Below are 16,453 nucleotides of genomic sequence, written 5' to 3' on the forward strand. Positions count from 1 at the left end.
CGTGCACCTTTCATAGGTACTGCTCCAGGTGTTTGCTATCAGGCCCTTTAAGTTGGCCTCTAGAGATTGTTGCTTCTGTATCAGTTTCCCTGCTGCAAAACAACCTATCTGGCTGAACTCCAGGTCTCGGTAGCTGAGTTGGCAGCAAGTCTTAGTGGACTTTAATCTGACCTCTGGGTATGAAACAATAGGCAACTCAGGAGTTCATGAGCCACCGTCACATCTATAGGTCTGGCCCAGACAGTTAAGAGCCCAATATATAGATGTGATCACATGCTGGATCAGCTGGGACATTGGCAACATGATTTAAAGTTGGAGAAGATTTCCATCATTCCTTTGTCATGGTCACACCACTTTCTGATTTGTCTTTCAGTGTCCTTAAGAGTTCTTAGAAGGTGGGATGTATTTGATTGGAGCACCCAAGTGACTGATGGATCCAAACGACTTCCAAAGGGAACTTGGGGTTCTCCCTGAAGATCTGATGCATAGTCTGGCTGAAGCTTTAGTCACTGCATAGAATGAGGGGGTTACTAGGGTTTTGGATTACCTATGCTTTGGATTACCTATTTCCTCTCCAGTGCAGCCTGGGTCTCTGCTTAGTTCAGAGAGGAGCCTAGGGCTCTGAAGCAGAAGAGGTCACCTCAGTCCTTTGGAGCACTATCTCATTGGAGATCAGAGAGATCTCCCTTTGATTTCTTTTAATCTTCTGGAAGGTTGTGAAGATCTGGCTTTTCCAGCCAGCACTGGGCTAGGACAGGGCTCTTCAAACTTGGCCCTTTTATGACTTGTGGACTTCAACTCCCAGAATTCCTCAGCCAGCGTGCCTGGTATTGTTCTGGGAGAAGGTGGGAGGGGATGCCTGTTTTTATTTATTTATGTTTCATGGATTATTGAGAGCTGCCTAGAACCACTGTATGAATGGATGACCAAATACATCCAATAAATAAATAAACAAATTAATGAATAAATAGTAATTAACTTACGATGAAAAAGAGACTTTGTGTTTTCTAATATAGTCGCAAAGTTATATCCCAATAATAGGGCAGATCTGCATTTAATTCGCACAGCTGTGCTGCTATTGTAACAATACAATAAGTAATCAAACTTAGTTTTATTTAGTATATTAAATACTAAGCTGTCATCATCATCATCATATAAATTTATACATTTGAATTATATTGGCCAGGAAAGCTAACAGCATGAAATTTGGCATTAACTAGGTTGTTAAGCATCTGCAACTCTTAGTTGAACACTCATTGTTGTGATTTTAAATATAGATTTAAATATAGTTTGAATAAAATGAAAATGGCTTCCTGTACTAGCCATCCTCTCAGTCTGGACTACAAGAAGTACTTGTAATATAGTACTACACTTTAAACATTTCTCCAATCACACTGATTGGAAACCACAAATGTTCTATTTCTACAGCCTGGGATATATAACATACAGATCAAACACTATATACGTAACAAAAACTACCCACAGTCACAAAATAAATACAGAATTTTTAGAATATACATATTCTAATTCTTCAGTAAATCAAGCCTGTTAGAATAATCTTAGTCAATGTATTTTTAAATTATAATGGAAGACTAATGAATGATTGTCTGTTCTGTACCAATGGAACAGTCCATCTTGTCCCCAGCATGATGACTTTTAATATCTGTTTGTTTATATCCCACCTTTATTATATTTATAAAAACTAAGGTGGTGAACATAACTAACATGCCTTCTTCCTTCTCTTATTTTCCCCACAACAACAACCCAGTGAGGTGGGATGAACTGAGAGAGAATGACTGGCCCAAGGTCACCCAGCTGACTTTCATGCCTAAAGCAGGCCTAGAACTCACCATCTTCCGATTTCTAGCCTGGTGCTAGAAACCACTCAACAAAATTGGCTTCAGAAGATATAATACATTATAACACCCCTTAACTATGACAGCCACTATGCTTGTTTGGAACGATGGGAATTGTAGTTTGGCACATTTCTAATGCATAAAACCAGTAAAAGCTACACCATACTAAGAGATTTCTACACTGGAATTTTCCAGGGATGATACCTTATCATTTAAGTGGTCTTCACACCTAAAGACCAATGGGAAACAACTGCGTTCTCTTTTCTCTCTCTCTCTCTTGCAGTGGCTAAATAGAGAAGTAACATCTCCCTATTTTCTGTCTCCAATTGTCAGTATTACACCATCTCCTGCAGTATGGAATAAGAGAAACCGGATGCTGCCTTTCCTCTGTGTGACATTATTTCAGGATATGAAGAGTGCTATCATATCCCCTTCTTGTTTGTGTTTTCTCACATAGGAACATATGCAGTTCTTCAGATGTTCACAGCACACAGAACATAATGGAATGAAGCCTATTTTGTTGTGTCTGAGAATTAGCTGATATGAATATATAAAAGACCAAGTAGCCAAATACATGTTTTATGGCTTTAATCACCAAGGACTATTCTACAGATTAGGAATTTTAGACCTAAATCAAGTACTTCTTAAAAACCGCATGCTTACAATTGTAAATATAACAGGTGAATGACATGATTTGGTTTTCTCAACTTTAGCTGTCTGTCCAGACACAATTCCTGAAAGTGTCAGCCAGCCATTGGGGGGCTGAAAGTGATGTGAGTTATGGTTTCAGATACATCTGGAGGAAGGATGAGTGAAATTCATGTTCACAAATATTCAGTACACAATGCCTAGACCACAGGTTGGCAACCTGCGGCTCCGGAGCCGCATGCGGCTCTTTGAGCCGTCTCTTGCGGCTCCCAGCCGCCCGGTGCGCGCTCACCTCTCCAAATGGAGAGTGGCACCGCGTACCTCCGCGCGAATGGGCAGCGGTGCCGCTCTTTGAGGAAGCTGCTGCGGCCCGTCTGCGAAGCTGCCACTTTCGGCAGCTTTGCAGACGGGCCGCGGCAGCTTCCTCAAAGAGCGGCGCCCCTGCCCATTCCGAGAGGTGCGCGCGCACCTCTCCGAATGACCGGAGGTGCGCGCGCACCTCCGCGCGAATGGGCAGCGGTGCCGCTCTTTCAGGAAGCTGCCGCGGCCCGTCTGTGAAGCTGCCGAAAGCGGCAGCTTAGCAGACGGGCCGCGGCAGCTTCCTCAAAGAGCGGTGCCCCTGCCCATTCCGAGAGGTGCGCGCGCACCTCTCCGAACGACCGGAGTTGCGCGCGCACCTCCCCAAACCTTTCGGCAGCTTCCTCAAAGAGCGGCGCCGCTGCCCCTTCGCACGGAGGTACGCGCGCACCTCCCCAAAGGTTTGGGGAGGTGCGCGCGCAACTCCGGTCGTTCAGAGAGGTGCGCGCGCACCTCTCGGAATGGGCAGGGGCGCCTCTCTTTTTGAGGAAGCTGCCACGGCCCGTCTGCGAAGCTGCCGAAAGCGGCAGCTTTGCAGACGGGCCGCGGCAGCTTCCTCAAAGAGCGGCACCGCTGCCCATTCGCGTGGAGGTATGCGCGCACCTCCGGTCGTTCGGAGAGGTGCGCGCGCACCTCTCGGAATGGGCAGGGGCGCCGCTCTTTGAGGAAGCTGCCACGGCCCGTCTGCAAAGCTGCCGAAAGCGGCAGCTTTGCAGACGGGCCGTCGCCGTCGGGCAACCGGGAATCGGTTCCATCTCATTTTTTAAAAAATGGCAGCCGCGTGCGTCCGCGCATGCGCAAAAAACCTTTTTGCGCATGCGCGTGCATGGACACACGCACACGGCTCCCTCTTTTTTTAATTTGTGATGGAACCGGTTCCCAGTGGCTCTTTTTCTTTTTTAGGTTGCCGACCCCTGGCCTAGACTAAGAGGTGGTTACATTGTAGTTCTCTGCTGAATGTAATTTCATGGCAAACTGAGATGTTTAGATTGGACGTAGAGCTCCATCTTTTCCTAGTCTGTTAAATATTGTTTCAACACTTAGGTCATTTCCTTACATGTATTCCACCCATCTTTAAGTTGGCAGAAAAGCACATAAAGAAATGAAAAATTGTCCTGGCCTCTTGGTTGAATTTGATGGTGCTTTAGCCAGCCATAAGTCCAGGAGGTGGTGCCATGATTACAGAAGATTAAATAGAAGGCTGTGTTATATAAAGCATTAAAGACCCACCATTGGCCTAGCAAAATTATTTGTCATCTACCCTGTATACTGAAATAATGTCATTTTGTTGCCCCCTGAAGTTGGATGCTACCTTTTGATATCGGCAGACATAATACAGCAAACATAATGCTGTAAAGTCCTTGACTTATAATCATTGTTTTTGTGATCATTCAAAGTTTCAACAGCACTGGGAAAAAGTGATATAGAACAGAACAGAACAGAACAGAACAGAACAGAACAGAATAGAATAGAATAGAATAGAATAGAGCTGGAAGGGACCTTGGAGGTCTTCTAGTCACTTACACTCTTATAGTTTTCACACTTACAACCACTGCAGCATCCCCATGATCATGTGATCAAAATTTGGACACTTGGCAACTGGCATGTATTTATGACGACTGCAGTGTCCTGGGGACATGTGATCACTTTTTGTGACCTTCTGAGAAGCAACATCAATGGGGAAGCCAGATTCATTTACAACCATGCAGCAATTCACTTAACAATTGTGGCAAGAAATGGGGCAAAACTCTCTTAGCAATGGAAGTTTGGGGATCAGTTATGGTCATAAATTGAGGACTATCTACAGAGTAAGTCTGTCTCAATTTGCCTTGTAACCTCCTACGGTAACTTCACGGTGGTCCACAAAGGAAAAAAAAAACCTGGTAAGGAAAGAGCCTTTAGGAATTATCATTTGTCATGTATAGAATAAGCAGCACCCAGCTTTGTCTGTGCTCCACCCCACCCCGCCAATTATGTTTTAAATTAAGTCTTTCCTAACTGGCATCTTCTTGAAAATATTTTGTACAAGTGTTCTTCCTTTCCTGGGCAGCAAAAGTGGTACCATAGGTTGGTTGCAAAATGGAAGCAGTTTTTATATACACTGTTCCTTAAAGCGAGGCTGAGATGGACAGTAGCAAAATTTAAGGAGATGGTAAAAACAGTGGATTCTGTAACAAAGCATTCCTGAACTGATGATATCACTGTTTGAACTGTAGCCTCAGCTGGATATGGGTGAGTGCCAAATATTTGGAGGAATTATTAGGACTGAGATTCTGCCTAATAACCAGTGATAATTTATTGTTTTCTGAAGAACAGTGCACTCACTCTACAACCTGATTTTAACCTCTAGAGCTGGCGATAAAAAGCAGCAAATTATGGTTTAGTTACCAGCTCAGCTTCACCCAGTTACCCAGCTGTGTGTTGTGATTGGCCATCCAGCTGCTCCAGGAGAATCATGGGCATATGGGGTGTGACGTTTGGGTTAAGGGGAGGCATCTGGCACAACTGTTGGAAAGTGTAGGTTGCACCCCGATTCAGTGGAGTGTGATGCCAAACTCTTGTTCCTTGTTTGTCAGTTTGTTAAGCCTCCTTCATGTTTTCCAGCTGTTCCTTCCCAGACACTCCTTAAGGGAGTTTGGGGCCCCAATTTTCTCAGCTCAGCTAAGGTAAAAGATGGAGCCAGCTGCAAGTACACAAAGCAGAATGCAAAATAAAGAGAAGCTGAATACATTTCATAGCCCACTAAAGGGAATACGAGGGTGGGTGTTACAATCCATGTTTGTGTGTTTTCAGATGTGCAAGGATCATTTTTCAACTCTCTAGATTTCACCATGTGACCCCAGAGTAGGAAGGACAATGAACAAGTTCATTGTAGCCCATTTAATCACATCTGTTATTCGGAATATTTCTGTATCTATTCCAACTCTGCAATTAAACCAGTAGACCAGTATTTCTCAACCTCAGTGATTTTAAGACAGGTGGACCTCAACTCCCAGAATTCCCCAGCCAGCAGAATGGCTGAGGTTGAGAAACACTGTGTTAAACCATGTGTCAATTAACAGGTAATCTTTGTCAAGTAGTCTTTGTAAGTCGTGATGATCGTAAAAGATTTATGACCTTTTTGCAGCATCATTAAATGAATGCCATGGTCATAAAGTGGCCAATGCGGTTATTAAGCACATGTTCCAGTAGTTGAACAAACCAATGGTATGTTATGAGTGTGGTTTTGCTGCAAACTGGAAGTGAATGCCAGTTTTCAGCAAAACCACTGTACAACATGGCCACACGACCATGGAATGCTGAAATGGTTGCTGAATTTAGTCACATGATTCTGAGAGGGCCCAATTGTTGATATTTTGAATCCAAATTGTAAGCAGCCCTTAGGTCCATTATAAGTTTGAACGGTTGCTAAGTTACCAATCGTAATTCGAGGACCAACTGTATCTTGTGTGGTGTACTGAGCTCATAACTTCACTGCTTACTGTGCAGGCTGGTCTGAAACTGAAATTAGTTTCTTTATTCTTGCATTTTTTCCACATGTAGCAAAAGTTTGTTTGATTGCAATTGCCAGTAAAAGGGTCTGGACTTAATTCTTATGTGGTTTAATAACACTGAACTTTTTCTTTCTTTCTTTCTTTCTTTCTTTCTTTCTTTCTTTCTTTCTTTCTTTCTTTCTTTCTTTCTTTCTTTCTTTCTTTTCTATTTTTTCTATTGCTGTACAGTACTATTTATTTATATTTATTCTATTTTTTCTATTGTTGTACAGTGCTATTGGAATATTTGTTTATTCATTTATTCAAGTTGTATGGCCACCCATCTCAATAAATGACTCTGGGCAGCAAGCCAATCTTCAAATAAATTAACAATTTCAACCACAAATGGAAAAATTAAAATACACAGCAGCTGAGGAAGATATCACAATCAACACTCACTAGCACAGCCAAGACATAGCACCCTTCACTCACTCGGGGCCCCAGGCCCAGATCCAGAACCAGTTCAGGGCATCCCAATATCCGAAAGAAGAATGATCCAGAAGGTGGAACATGCCTTTTGGATCTGAGGCATGAAAGCTGACTGGATGACTTAAGGTCAGTCACTCTCTCTCTCAGCCCAACTCACCTCACGGGATTGATGCTGTGGAAGAACAGGAGGAAAGAGGATCACACATGTTTGCCACCTTGAGTTACTTATAAAAATGGGATAAAAATCTAATAAATACATAAATAAATAGGGTTCCACTGGGACCCAGAAATTACCCATCTTGCCAAACTGGATCAGACAAGTAGAAACAACCAGGGAAAGATAGTTCTTCAAGAAGCCTTGTCCCAAGCTATGAAGGGCTTTCAAAGTGACAACCAGCACTTTGAATGGCACCCAGAAGCACTGGGTGCCAGCAAATAAATCAGCTTACAAAGCAATGGTGATACATGGGCTGAGTAGCCAGCACCACTTACTCCATTCTGCACTAGTTGAAGCTTCTGGATGGCCTTCAGAGGCAGCTCCATGTACAGCACATTGCAGCGGTCCAATATTATCGCAAATCTTCTGTGTGCAGTTGTTTTGGCCTCCAACATGTTAATAAAGTTATGGGTTTTTCATAGCATCTGAGAGATGATGAAGGATAGGCAATATGGAGAAAAGCAACTCAGCTATATGTACAAGGTGAACGGTACAAAATGAACACATATAGTTAAAGGCAGAATGAGATCTATTGTTGTAATCTGCTTCTACCTGATGCAGGCAGTATTTTTTGTTTCATGTGTCTCCCCCCCCCCTTTTTTAAAAAAAAACACCATACATTTTAAACAATGTATTTGCATCTTGGAGAAACAATATAGATTTATCTTGATAGTACAACATAAAATCTATGGATGAAATGATAACTGGTAAGGGAAACTAAGGATACCCAATGCCATGTCACAGCTATGAGATGTTGTGTGATGCTTCAGTCTGTCACAATTAAAGGGAGCATTACTTTGATTCATGGCAAAGATATACATAGCAGTAGACAATTTCTTACAGTCCTGATTCAGATCATGCTGCATCTCAACTATTTTCAGCCTAGGTATATAGCCAAAACTGATTGGCAGGGAGTCTTTCCAAGCCTTACCCGGAGATGCCAGATACCAAATGTGGAATCTTTGACATGCTATTTACCAGTGAGTTAGAAGTCTTTATGTTTGGTATTAAGAAAGAGGTGATTGATGCCTTCATCTTTAAGGTAGACTTAGCAAGTTAAGCCCAATTTGTTTCACCTAGGATAAATCTGTAGGTGAACTTTGCTTCTGATCTATCTGTAGGGGAATTCCAAGGATGTGCGGTTTTCCTTATGGCGGAAGTCTAACATTTCCCGTCCGGAAATAGGTTCTCTGCCATGAACAATAGAATGTTTCATAAATAAACAGAATAAATTCTGCCTAGATTTCATGACCTTTGCCTCAAAAGTGGCAAAGCGGACCAGTTATTTTTCTAAAATGATGGGCTAGTTGTGTACCAATAACGCTTTTGTATGTGATAGAGTAGACAAACCTTAACCTTTAGCAACAGACCAGTGGACCATTCCCTTCTACCTCTAACACACATACAAAAGCTAAAGACTAAATCAGTTTAAGCACACACACATTTTTTCCTCTAGCACCAATGGTACCAACCACAGAGGATATAATTGATTTCACAAGATGGTAAATAAGGACAGTACTTAAGTAAAACAGGAGTTAATGGTAATCTGAGGAACTATGAACTATGCCACCATTGAATAATTTGCTGTTAAGAAGGATTCAGAGAATATCCCATGCTGCCAGCATGAAAATTTCACCAAAACGATCTGATTCTGTCAAGTCTGTCTTTGTGACCCTCCTCCTCCTCCTCCTCCTCCATACAGTAAGTTATTCTTCTCTTTGTGTCTTTTGTACAGAAAGAAATAAAAACTCAGTATAACAGCGGACAAGCTTCCTGTGAATTGATAGCACTGAAGACTGAAGGTACAGATAGTTATTAATTATTTTGATGTGCTTCCATTTGAAAAATCACCAAAGTTTTGTAGAACTAGGGGCTTTACATAGAAAGTTATTATTATTTTGGGAGATGAATTCATATGGAGTAATATGAGAATCTGCTCTTGATGGATATAATTGTTGAGCAGAGTACATAGCTTTCTCCCCCTCCTAACTCATTCTATTTGATGAAAGAAAAATTGTTCTCAAAAGTGAAGAGGATTTTGGTAAAATTGTCATGGATAATGCAAGTGTCATATTGTTGTTTTTATTCAGTTACGAGGTAGCTAAAGATCTGTGTATATCATCCAATCTTCTCTCCAATGGTCTGCTGTATCTATGGCTTCCCACACTTCAGTTAAATCCTAAGGAAAAATATCAAAAGGGAACTCTTTCGTGGGCTTTTTTAGCTGTGATGCTATTTTAGTGCTAACAGGAGTTCTGCCTTTCAGCAACTATTAGAAGACTTCTTCCTTAGAGAAATTTGGAGAAATTGTCCACCCAACTTCTCTGCCAGAAATTGATAGGAGAATTTTAAAATGTAATCTGTGCCTAGTAGGTCAGCCAATCACTGTGCAGCTGTGGTCCTATGAATAGTTACTGGTTACATCTTTGAGTTTCTGATATACACTGAATATGTAGATATATTGTACAGTATATGATCAAGCATAGCTCCTTCTGCAAAGTATGGAAAGTATGGAGTAAACTGGGCTTTTATAAATCAGCATATTATATCCAAATATATAGGCCTTCAAATATACTGCTCAAAAAATAAAGGGAACAGAAAATAAGACATCCTACTATTAAATACAGTACATTGTGTTGTTTAAGTGTTCCCTTTATTTTTTTGAGCAGTATGTATTATGCCCTCAAATATCCTCTTCCCATGTTAAAAAGTAGAAGAGTGGAGATGGCATTGAGCCTATATCCCTGCTTTTCTCCATTCTTCCTCCCACGAAAGCCTTATTAGATCCTCAACTCAGCATGGAGGAGTTGCAGAATAAAAGTGGTGACGAGAGTCTACCAACTCTTCCTCCCTAAATATGTTTCTCTTGCATGGACCTTCTTCACAGATAAAGGACTGTGTTGTAGAGTTGTAGAACTGAAGCTATTATGCATAAACATTTATTGAGATGCCAAGGAGTCTCATATCCTTAGCATCAAGGGAATGTCAGCTCTCTTTTACTGTATATCAAGAAATACAGGGTTACTGTCTTACTTCAGAAGGGATTTAGGGAATACTAGACAACCTATGACCTTGGGTCATATTTCCTTATCCAAACAGAGAAACAGACTGACCAAGGGCAGGCAAAACAACAACAACAACAGTGGGAATGAGAGTGACTTCTGATTTCCTGCAGGCTTCCCTATTGAGTTTCCTTGTGGGAATCTGACAGGGAGCATCAGAAATCTCCCTTCCTTTACCTTACCTTCCTTGCCCATGGGATGGGGGAAGAACAAGGCATTGTGAGATTGGCTGGAAAACTGTCATGAAACTTTGAAAATGAAGATCACAGAACTGCAATAGCAGCAATCCGTGGCACTGAAATAGCCACAGCTTTCCCACATATCATTCCCTCGGGAATCATGTCCTGGATTTTGGATGCATTCTGTAAGCTAGTCCATTTAATGTACTTGGTTCAAAAGTTGTTTCCCTGTGATGCACCATTTTCCCCAGTTAAAGGCCATTACGAGAGATTTAATAATATACAACCAGAATAATGACTGGCTGATACCTGATGGATATAAAGCATTCATTTCTAATTTGATAAGAGATTTTACCAAAATAAATTTTGTTCAAGCCACCTTTGCTCCACATAATGTAGATAGCTCATTGTGCTGTGCCCCTGTACCCTCACCCATTATCTAAAGATGCCTCAAAGATTCACAAAGTCATTCATGGCTCTTGTCATAGCATCTGGAAATTGTAATCATAATAAAACATCTCCCTCTGTGTCAACAGCCTATAAAAAAATAAAGGCAATGTAGGAGCCTTTGGTTCTTTGCTACACATGAACCACGTGGCGTCCAGCATAATAAATATGTATTTTGAGTAGGTGAAGGGTGAGGGGTGACATGATAGCAGTGTTCCAATATCTCAGGGGCTGCCACAAAGAAGAGGGCATCAAGCTATTCTCCAAAGCGCCTGAAAGCAGGACAAGAAGCAACGGATGGAAACTAGTCAAGGAGAGAAGCAACCTAGAACTAAGGAGAAACTTCCTGACAGTTAGAACAATTAACCAGTGGAACAACCTGCCTCCAGAGGTGGTGAATGCTCCAACACTGGAGGTTTTTAAGAAGAGACTGGACAGTCATTTGCCTGAAATGGTATAGGGTTTCCTGCCTGAGCAGGGGGTTGGACTAGATGACCTCCAAGGTCCCTTCCAACTTTATATTATTATTATTATTATTATTATTATTATTATTATTATTATTATTATTATTATTATTATTATTATTAAATAATGGCATTACATAATATGTCAAGACTTGGCAATCATCTTCTCCTTAATGTTCCTGACTAGTCATGCACTCTCATCTCTGCAAACAAGTTGTTACTATTTAAAATGTAGGTTTTTCAGACCTAGTGACATATCAACTCCAAAGTTATTAGTTTAAACCTCTTCAAGTTGCTGAGAAAACCTTAGGCAACTATTGATTCTTTATTTAGTTCATCAAGCTGTGTATGAAGGGGCTTTGACTGTTTCCTTCTCTTATATTCTCCTTTCCCACTTTGCTCCGGCATTGCTTTTGTTGCACTTATAATTCACAGGTTCAAAGAAATCAAATTCTACCCTAAATTCCGGGGAAATATCTGGCATGGAATTGCCTATCTTATACCAAGTGCAGTGTTAAACATTTTGCATATAAATAGCTCTGCAAACTAGATATCCCAGGCTTGCATAAGGCATTTGCAGAAGCTGAGAGATAGCTTGTATATTTTCATGAGCTTGATGGCGACTTAAGAAAGACTTTGTCCTAATATGGACACAGAAATGTGGATCTTGTGGAAAGCAGATGGACTCCATCTATAGTAAGCTGAGTGTACAACTGATTTGTTGTGATCCAGAAAATGAGGCATGCATAGGAGAGTGGCATATATTAACCCCCTTCTTACAGAGTGGGACATAGCCTAATAGAGCCTCTTCTGTAGCATGCTATTTACAACGTAACCGTAAGGTTCCAACAATGACTGGCGCACCTGTCTGAAGGTAACAAAGAATTAGTAACAGCAGCCAGATAGCCTTAAAAATACAGGTAGTCCTTGACTTACGACAGTTCATTTAGTGACCGTTTGAAGTTACTATAGCACTGAAAAAAGTGACTTACGGCCATTTTTCACACTTATGGCCGTTGCCGCATCCCCATGGTCATGTGATTTACATTAGGGTGTTTGACAACTGACCCACATTTATGATGGTTACAGTGTCCTGGAGTCATGTGATCACCTTTGGCAACCTTCTGACAAGCAAAGTCAATGGGGAAACCAAATCCACTTAACAACTGTGTTACTAATTTCACAACTGCAGTGATTTGCTTAACAAATGTGGCAAGAAAAGTCATAAAAGGAGGCAAAACTACACTTAGCAACATCAATTTTGGGCTCAGTTGTGGTCGTGAGATAAGGACTATCTGTAGTCTCATGTGTATCCTAAATTTGATTTTGATGTAAACTCTGTTTGAGAAAATGATTTCATGTGAGCTCATATGGGTAGGATATTAATCCAGGATTATGTGTGACCATGATTGTAACCTGGTATTTCTTATCATAGGTTTAATTATTGACTTTAGTTACATTATTCAAAATAAGGATAAAACTTCTCAATACTCAAAATAAGAATAAAACTTCTCGATATCCTCTCAGGGTTGGTGGTTGAGTTCCCCAAACTCATAGTTTTGGGTGACTTCAACCTACAATCCCTGGGGGGATCATCTGAGTTAGCTCGGGAGTTCATGGCTTCCATGACGGCCATGGACCTGATGCAGGTTATTCAGGGCCCAACTCATGGGGGGGGTCACACGCTCGATCTGGTTTTTCTGTCCGGACGGTGGTTAGATGATTTCGGGGGGGGGGGTTCTCCAATTATTACACCCCTGTCATGGACCGATCATCATCTCCTGCGGTTGGTCTTCCGTTTTGCCACTCCCCGTCGTGGGGTTGTTGAGCCAATCAGATGGTTCCGTCCTAGGTGCCTGAGGGACCCTGAGCAGTTCCAGACGGCGCTGGGGCCCCCACCTGCCTCCTTTGCTCACAGCTCGGTCGATGCCCTAGTGGAAGCCTAGGAAAGGGCAGCCACAGAGGCACTCGACCAAGTTGTACCCATGCGGCCCTTGACCCGGCGCAGATCCCAATGGGCTCCATGGTTCTCCATGGAGCTCCGGGAGATGAAGCGTCGGAGACGGGGCCTAGAGAGCTGTTGGAGATCCAGCCGATCCGAATCCGACCGGTTACGACTAAGGTCGTTTACGAGAACTTATCTCGCGGCGATGAGGGTGGCGAGGTCTAACCACTTTGCCACTCTCATCGCGTCCGCAGATAATCGCCCGGCCGCCCTGTTTAGGGTAACTCGCTCTCTCCTTAATCAGGAGGTGAGGGAGGACCCCTTGCAGGGTCGAGCCGAGGAGTTTAGTCGATTTCTGTCGGACAAAATCGCTCAGATCCAGACCGGTCTGGACTCCGACTGGGCAGAGTCTGACGATGAGGATACGGGCGGCCTTGTCGATTTAATCTGGGAAGAGTTCGACCCTGTGACTCCTGAAGAAGTGGACAAGATCATGGGGAAGCTGAGCTCCACCACGTGTTTGTTGGACCCGTGCCCCTCCTGGCTGACTTATGCAGCCCGGGATGGGACACGAGGCTGGCTCCAGGCAGTGATTACTGCTTCTTTGAGTCAGGGTAGTTTTCCCGCCGCCTTGAAGGAGGCGGTGGTGAGACCCCTCCTCAAGAAGCCTGCCTTGGACCCAACAATTTTAAACAACTATCGTCCGGTCTCCAACCTTCGCTTTTTGGCGAAGGTTGTTGAGAGCGTGGTGGCGCAGCAGCTCCCTTTGTTCTTGGATGAAGCTGACTACCTAGACCCGTACCAATCGGGTTTCAGGCCCGGGTACAGCACGGAGACGGCATTGGTCGCGCTGGTGAATGATCTCTGGTGGGCTCGGGACAGGGGTTGTTCCTCTGTCCTAGTCCTTTTAGACCTCTCAGCGGCTTTTGATACCATCGACCATGGTATCCGGCTGCGACGTCTCAGGGGGTTAGGAGTGGGAGGCACAGTTCACCAGTGGTTCTCCTCTTACCTTCTGGGACGTTCGCAGTCGGTGTTGGCAGAGGGGCAGAGATCGACCCTGAGACCTCTCATTTGTGGAGTTCCTCAGGGATCGGTTCTCTCGCCTCTCCTGTTCAACATCTATATGAAGCCGCTGGGTGAGATCATTCGTGGTTTTGGAGTTGGGTATCACCAATATGCTGATGATACCCAGCTTTTTATTTCGACCCCAAACCACCCCAGTGATGCCCTCGATGTGATGTCCCGTTGCCTGGAGGCGGTCCGGGTCTGGATGGGGAGGAACAGGCTTCGACTCAACCCTGACAAGACTGAGTGTCTGTTCGTGCCGGCATCCCGGTAAATTCCGATCATTCCATCATTGGCCATGGGGGGTGAGCTATTACCCCCCGTAGATAGGGCCCGCAACTTGGGGGTCCTTCTAGACTCACAGCTCTCTTTGGAAGAGCATATTGGAGCTGTGACTAGGGGGGCCTTTGCCCAGGTTCGCCTGGTGCGCCAGTTGCAGCCCTATCTAGACCAGGATGCCTTGCACACAGTCACTCATGCGCTCGTGACCTCTCGTCTAGACTACTGTAATGCTCTCTACATGGGGCTGCCCTTGAGGTCCACCCGGAGACTCCAACTGGTGCAGAATGCAGCCGCGCGAGTTGTCTTGGGACTTTCCCGATACTCCCATGTTACACCTTTGCTCCGCGAGCTGCATTGGCTAACGGTTGCTCTCCGGGTGAGGTTCAAGGTGTTAGTTATGACTTACAAAGCCCTTCATGGCATGGGTCCGGATTACCTACGGCAACACCTGCGGCCAGCATCAACTTCCCTCCGTCCAGTGCGCTCCCACAGAGAGGGTCTCCTCAGGGTGCTGCCGATCAAAGAATGCCGATTGGTGACCCCCAGGGGGAGAGCGTTCTCTGTGGGCGCGCCAGACCTTTGGAACCGCTTACCGGTTGAGCTCCGGATGGCCCCTGACCTTCGCTCCTTCCGGCGCGATCTCAAAACATTCTTTTTCGAACAAGCTGGCCTGGTCTGATGGGATGGGGTTGGGTTTTTAAAACTAGTTTTAACTTTAATATGTATTGATTTTATGGGCATGATGTTTAATGACTTTTTAATTTTTGTATTCGATTTTTATTGTGTATTGCCCTGTTCACCGCCCTGAGTCCTTCGGGAGAAGGGCAGTATAGAAATCAAATTATTATATTATTATTAAAAGCTTGGGCAGGTGGGCTGGCTGAAAATTCCCTAGATATTTCCAACCCAATCAATCACTGGAGGAAATAAGCAACCTTTGGGAGAGGTGAGCTTCCAACAGGGATTAAAAAATTGGGAGGGATTCAAAGACGTTCTCAGAGAACCATTGCAGAACATGTTGATACAGTTAAATAATTTTAGGTTCTGGAGTGGTTTTTATGCCTTCCCTGCCTTACTAGCAACATGTACTAACGCTCGAGTGTTCTATCAAGTGTGCTGTATTGAGGGGCCGTTCTAATCACTTTGTTGAATGGTATTGCAAAAACTTAGCAGAGTTCTTACAGCTACTTTGGGGAGGAGGTGAGGGTAGGAGTTGAGGAAAATGCTGAACCTGTTACTCCAAGTTGCACTTCTACACACAGGGAATGTCAGTCTGCAGGCAACACACTGCCATTTGTTAAAACAAGCCAAGGCTTTAGGCATTCAGGATCACAAATCTACTTGGGAGGAGCGGTCTTTCCCCTCCCCACTCCCTATCTAAAGTAGATTTTTCTGGGTACATAAAAGAGTTCTTGGATTGGAGAAAACAGATTCTTCCACATTCTGCTGACAAATGGATTCCCATCTGCTGAAGCATGTAATAGAATTATATTCAATATTTCTTTCTAGCTCTTGAGCTATAATATATACATCCATACAGTGTTGTTGCTCTCATAGAGTATGAATGTTTATAATTGCAATATAAACAAGTATTTTTTCACTAGTTCATAGTGTAAGTCAGGGGTAGACAACCTTGGCTCTTTTATGACTTGTGGACTTCAACTCCCAGAACTCCTGAGCCAGCTGGCTCAGGAATTCTGGGAGTTGAAGTCCACGAGTCATAAAAGAGCCAAAGTTGCCTACCCCTGGTGTAAGTAAATGACAGTGCATGTGACTTACACGTTATACTACACCTATCTTTTGCTCTAAAACAAATCTCTTTTAAACAAATGTGGCTTTCCCAACAAAGAAACAATACCAAATTGCAATTGTTTAAATGAACAGCATTTAGGACTTATTACAGCTCAGCCAGGTTCCTTATACAGTGGTGAATAATAAAAAGGACTGTACCGAACCAGATTTTGTG

The 16,453-nt window shown here is 43.3% G+C and overlaps 1 protein-coding gene across 1 annotated transcript in view; it reads left to right on the forward strand.

The window, feature by feature from the left end:
• The window catches only part of CCDC69 (coiled-coil domain containing 69), a 54,278-nt gene that overhangs the window by 16,235 nt on the left and 21,590 nt on the right, over positions 1 to 16,453 (forward strand). The window contains exon 2 of the mRNA XM_083354360.1: positions 8,776 to 8,842. Coding sequence (XP_083210486.1) covers positions 8,776 to 8,842 — 67 coding nt within the window. The remainder of the gene's footprint in view (positions 1 to 8,775; positions 8,843 to 16,453) is intronic.

The sequence above is a fragment of the Vipera ursinii genome (genome assembly GCF_947247035.1).
Source record: "Vipera ursinii genome assembly, chromosome: 2".
NCBI classification, from domain to species: Eukaryota; Metazoa; Chordata; class Lepidosauria; order Squamata; family Viperidae; genus Vipera; species Vipera ursinii.